Below are 6,000 nucleotides of genomic sequence, written 5' to 3'. Positions count from 1 at the left end.
GAATCACAAAATGGCCGCCATACCAGTGCTCGGTGTTCGCCATGGGCATAGAGTAAGCCTACATATATATAAATTATTTCTAATACATTTTATGGATAAACAAAAAATATTCAAGTCTACACAGACGTCGATCCAATCTAAGCCTAGACTTTAATGTGAACCTATACGTAGTAGTTTTTATATCTAGGGAGGAGCTTGCTCTTGGCAACATTTATATGGACAAAGATAAAATACACTAAACTTATAAAACCTAACTCAAACTCTCAGCATCTAGTAGTCTCTTAGACTACATTGAACTCTTGACATTGTCTCGTGTTCACAAGTATGTGAATACATCCTGTATAATACGGATGTCAAAAGCTTCCCAGGGTAAGAAAACTGACTTACAAGATTACATAGGGCCGTGTTAATTTTGTTTTGTGAGTTGCCACTGTTTGCTTTAAAGAGGCATTTACAGATTTATCGGGCTTGACGTGGCCGAGTGCAGATGGCGCTTAGCTTAAACCTCGTTATCGTGTAAATTAACTTTATTTAACACTTGCCCGCTACTTCGTTCGTAATTGAGTACCACTAGCTTTTAGAAAGTCCGTCAAAAATCGGTTCTCTTTATAACATTAATGTAGATAAAATGTGTAATTACACCGATAGATGTCGTTGTTCAAAAGATATTTGGCGATATTAAAGTACGTAAAGTAATAGTTATAAATAAGCAAGCGATAAAATGTCCTTTTATCGTAAATTTTCACTTTTACTGCTAATAATTTTATTATATCATATAAAGCATAGGTTTTTTCGAGTTTTTTTTTAACATTTACAACTTTCAACCGTAAAATGAACGTTTGAACTACAATTAATTCTACTGTCAACATTTTATTGTGGCTTCAAAGGACAATAAAGCGTTGTTTGTTCCGTTTATTTCGGTACAATACGCTCCCATCAAATACAAAAACCGGAACGTTAGAGACCCTTGTGATCAAACAATAAAACTTGGACCTCAATATTTATGTAGGTCAAATCATGTAACTTAATAGTCTAGCCCTTTCTTTCTTCTTATGTTACTTATGTTATGAACTAGCTGTTCTTCGCGACTTAGTCCCCGAGGAATTAAACCTAATGAAAAACATAGTCTATGTTACTCACAGATAAATTACCTTTCTAATGGTGAAAGAAGTTTTAAAATCGGCCCAGTAGTTTTTGAGTTATTTCAATACATACAAAAATAAAAATCTTTTTTCTTCATAATATTAGTATTGTGAATAGGAGAGTTTAGTTGGATGTCTGTTAGAGTGATAGTCTGGATGAACACATAGGCTACTTTTGTTTTTTAATTCCAAGTGAACGGAGTCGCGGGCAAAAGCTAGTATCTATATCTATATCTATACTATTATAATATAATGTAAACACACACTTATTTGTTGCTTAAGATGTCAGCAATTACAGCATATTTTTGAATAATTATTTTTTTAATAAAAAGCCCTACACTTGCGTCACGCTTTAGGCTATATATTTTCACGCTATTAAACTTAGGGGGTAAAAAAATTAGATAAAAACCCTAATGTGGGAAAGACCATAAGTTCCTGCCAACATCGAGGAAGCAACTGTCAAGGTTTGTCATGTCATGTCATTTTGACATTTGCTATTGATAATTTGACAAATGTAAACAGAAAATAAAATTTTCACATTTTCATGCGGATGAAGCCGCACGGGAACAGCTAGTTATAAATAAATATTAAATGTAACATTTATATTGTAAAGGTTAAAGTGTAGGAGGGCTTGGTTATTAAAAATGAAAAGCCTGATAGACGTTGTGTAGGTGTTTAGGATTTAAAGGTCCTACTTAAAATTACAAAGGGAATTTTATATATTTCAACTGAAATATAAACATACTCGCTTTCGCCCGCGACTCCGACCGCGTGGTGTTAAAAAAACAGTAAGTCGCCTATGTGTTCTTCCAGACTATCCACTACATGTATGCCAAATTTCATTGAAATCCGTTCAGCAGTTTACGCTACAAACTCTAACAAACATCCATCTAAACTTTCGCATTTATAATATTAGTATGAAGTATGATTTAGATTTTAAGCATATAAAAAAATATTTATCTTTGTACGTTTGAGGATCTGGAATTATTTTAACAGCAAATGCCATATGATTTTTCCTCTATATTTCGATATTATATACAAAAACAGTAATGAGATTTTAAATACTACTAGCTGTTACCGTGCGGCTTCATCCGCATGAAATTATAAAAACTTTGTTGTATTGTTTACATTTGTCGAATTATCAAATGTCAAAATGACATGACATGATGACAACCTTGCTTCCTTGATGTTGGGAGCAATTTATGGTCTCTTTCCCACATTAAGGTTTTTGTCCAATTTATTTACCCTCTAAGTTTGACAGGGTGAAGATATATAGCCTAAAGCGTGACGTAAGTGTAAGGCTTTTTATTAAAAAAAAAAGAATTATTTAAAAAATATGCTGGAATTGCTGACATCTTAGGCAACAAATAAGTGTGTGTTTACACTTCATTATAATCGTATAGATTACATGAAAGAACTAAAAAGATTTATTCAAAACACGACCATAACATAGTCTAAAATCCTTTCCTTTTCCCTAAATCACGGCACACTATTTAGTCTACCTAACACATTAACTGTCAACTTAATTCGCTTTTTTAGCATATACCCTCTTTTACAATCCATCCATACACATCTCATTCTCTGCATGCCCTAGATAAATCCTGCTGTTAATAAAACGAAAAGGATCTACTCATCATCTTTATTTATTTCTCATTAGTGCCGCCAGGATCTCTGGTGGGCGGACGCCCTTCAGTGCGTGGAAAACCGGAGCTACCACGAGGGTCTACTGCTGGATTACCAGGTAAATAATTTTATTCATGTCTATTATATTTGTATAGGTATAATATCATAGATAACCCCTATCTTACAGAGAATGGTAATCTTTAGATAATTTGTTAACGCCTAATGTGTTACGTAGTAATTTTAGGTTAGAATTAAAAAATATTTGATAATAGTTAATGAGATGTTTAATATGTTTATAGTAAAAAATACTGACATAAGAATGATCTAAAAATAATACTTTTAATATAAACATTTCATTAAAAAGTGCTTACGGTTTCATGAAATTAAAGAAACGTCGTTGACCTACTGAGGCCGTCGGGAGCTAAATGAAGAGAGATTTGAAAATATTCATTCATAAAGCTTTGAGATAGTTTATGACGAAAGTAATTTAAAGTTTTAAATTTAGATAAATTCAATTGAGTTTAAATTTGATACCTTATTTATGTTCACTTTATTAGAGGTTTTAGTCTAATAAAATAGCAAAAAAACGACTCTAAACTTTTGCATTTATAATTTGTGACGTTGAGTTTATGCGATATGTAATTGAATATAAAAGCATGTAAAACTTCTCACTCATAGTGTTTATTGACCAACATGACGGTGTAATATTCCCATTGTTGCTTCTCTGGTATCCTCGTAAGAGTACGGCGCAACCTTGACTAAACTATCGCACAACTCTTTAGTCTCGCATTAATTCCTATGAGCTTATATGGAGGTGCACACTAGTCGGTTTTTAGTTGTGCAACTAAACAGTTGTATTGGCTGCGAAACAAACAGTCACACAACAGTTGTGTAGAATAGTCAAAGCTGTGCCTCCCCGCTAACCCTACGTAAATGCCTTGTAAATTACACCGCATATTATCTTACTAATGTTATAAATGTGAAAGTTTAGATTGGATGTTTGTTAGAGTATGTAACCTAAACTGCTGAACGGATTTCGATGAAATTTGGCATACATGTCTAGGATAATCTGGAAGAACACATAAGCTACACCGTTTTTTTCTAATCTCGCGCGAACAGAGTCGTTAACGAAAGCTAGTGAGCAATATTATTTAATACTGATGATCTCAGGTGCCAGTCCTTTAACCACCGCACCATTGGCTGCTCCTCTTCATCCAGCGACCAGACAGCGGGAGCAAGCAGCGCTTGCGCCTCCACCACATGCGTAAGTAAATAATCCAAATAAAATCCACGACCATTTCGTCTCACGAAACATCGTAGATAAAAGTAGATTATGCATAGATTTTTTATAGAAACAAATATTAAACAAGTAGATGAAGAAATGAAAGAGACGATGTTATATTTAATAGTAAACTTATAGAAGTTACTTATAAAGAGATGGATTGCGTGAAAGGTGACATGATCAAGAAGGGAGTGATGACTGAGATGACGTATGATAGAGTTGTTTGGAGGATCAAACCCGACCTTACGGGAGTAGGATAATGAGGAGGATGATGATGATGAATAAACTGATAGAAGTAGAAGTAAATGTCTAATTTAGCGTCAGCCCTACCAAATTCATAAACTGTCTGATAACAATCCAGTGTGTGACCTGTGATGGAAATATCGGATTCTGTTACCTCTGACATTGACGTCATTTTACTATCTGAGCCTCTATCAGCCAGTGGTGGGACAGGCCTTTAATCTTTAGTATCACAACATGACCATAAGTTTACACACACGGATGTACAAGAAACAGAACATCAAACCAAGAATATCTAATAAAAGGGTTAAGTATCTGTTTGTGTGAACATTTCATATGACATCAATTTAAACGCTGTCGATCTTTTAGATCGTACTTGCGCAGGACGTCAACGGGCAGCGCCAGCTCCGGGGAAGCACCAGCACCTTCTCCAAGTCCATCTGGTACCAGCCATTCGGATAAAGATCAAGATCCACAGGTATCTTCTTTTCTTAACATTGTTGCTAACCCTTAAATATCAGGTATTTATAGGTAGGAAGTCATAGAGCGTCGAGCTCAGTGGTTGAAGCGCTTGACTTTAATCTACAGGTCTTGGGTTCGAATCCCGCTGTACCAATCTGAGCTAGTCATACTTCATACTAATGTTATAAATGCAAAAGTTTAGATGGATGGATGTTTGTTAGAGTTTGTAGCCTAACCGACTGAACGGATTTTGATGAAATTTGGTACAGATGTAGAGGATAGTCCGAAGAACTCATGGGCTACTCACTTTTTTTTAAATTCCATGCGAACGGAGTCGCGGGCGAAAACTAGTATTGTAATAAACGAAACATAACGTGTAGATAACAAAAGAAGATTAAATAGAATATAATGAAGTTTCTTTCGTTTAAAGGAGAAAATCGAGAAGTTGGAAGAGGATAAGAAGCGTCGCCTGCAGCTGTACGTGTTCGTATCAAGATGTATAGCTCATCCTTTCAACGCGAAGCAACCAACAGACATGACAAGGAGACATACAAAACTTACACCACATCAGCTCGAGACTATCCAAGCTCGATTCCAGGTTTGTTATTAAATACAGCATTTTTTCTTTATCTTAAACTAGCTCTTGCCCGCGACTACGTCCGCGTGGTATTAGAAATAAGACGAACTGTGTAAATCTCATCTCATTTTTCACTTCACTTCTTCTTCACTTCACTAATTTTAATTCTTGTATTTACTTGATATTTGTTTCAGGTTCTTTTAAATTCTTCATTAATATATCAACTTACATCATTGGAATTAGTCTGTGCACTTTTATTTCTAGAAACTTCTTTAATAATATCCAATTTATTGCAATCTTCTTCATATTTTTTTACAGGCGTTCCTCAAAGGTGAAACTCAAATCTTAGCAGACGAGGCATTCCAGAACGCGGTACAATCCTACTACGATGTGTTCCTCAAATCAGAACGAGTGGAGCAGATGGTGAAGTCTGGTGCCTGCTCACATCACGACTTCCGCGAAGTATTCAGAAATAACATTGAAAAACGAGTCAGGTCAGATTTTGTTTATTGTACCAGCTGTTGCTCGCGACTTCGTCCGCGTAAAATTGTACATTGCCTATGTTACTCGCTGATAACGTAGCTTTTTAATGGTGAAACATTTTTTGAAATCGGCCCATTAGTTTTTGAGTTATTTCAATACATACGAGAAATCAAAAATACAAATCTTTCCTC

At 35.0% G+C, this 6,000-nt stretch overlaps 2 protein-coding genes across 2 annotated transcripts in view; both read left to right on the top strand.

Moving 5' to 3' along the window:
* Window positions 1-2,756: 2,756 nt before the first annotated feature.
* LOC106111288 (translation initiation factor IF-2-like) lies at window positions 2,757-4,801 on the top strand (the record flags this gene model as incomplete). Its single annotated transcript, XM_013293315.1, has 3 exons — window positions 2,757-2,883; window positions 3,936-4,029; window positions 4,657-4,801. Coding segments are annotated over 3 exons (366 nt in total), but the record flags the coding sequence as incomplete, so codon positions are not given.
* A 385-nt stretch (window positions 4,802-5,186) lies between these two features.
* The window catches only part of LOC106111391 (calcium-dependent secretion activator), a 29,701-nt gene continuing 28,887 nt past the window's right edge, over window positions 5,187-6,000 (top strand). The window contains exons 1-2 of the mRNA XM_013293455.1: window positions 5,187-5,347; window positions 5,645-5,820. Coding sequence (XP_013148909.1) covers window positions 5,285-5,347; window positions 5,645-5,820 — 239 coding nt within the window. The 5' untranslated portion in view covers window positions 5,187-5,284. The remainder of the gene's footprint in view (window positions 5,348-5,644; window positions 5,821-6,000) is intronic.

This window comes from Papilio polytes, unplaced genomic scaffold, assembly GCF_000836215.1.
Source record: "Papilio polytes unplaced genomic scaffold, Ppol_1.0 DF824169.1, whole genome shotgun sequence".
NCBI classification, from domain to species: Eukaryota; Metazoa; Arthropoda; class Insecta; order Lepidoptera; family Papilionidae; genus Papilio; species Papilio polytes.
This window is presented reverse-complemented; position numbering and strand designations above follow the sequence as displayed.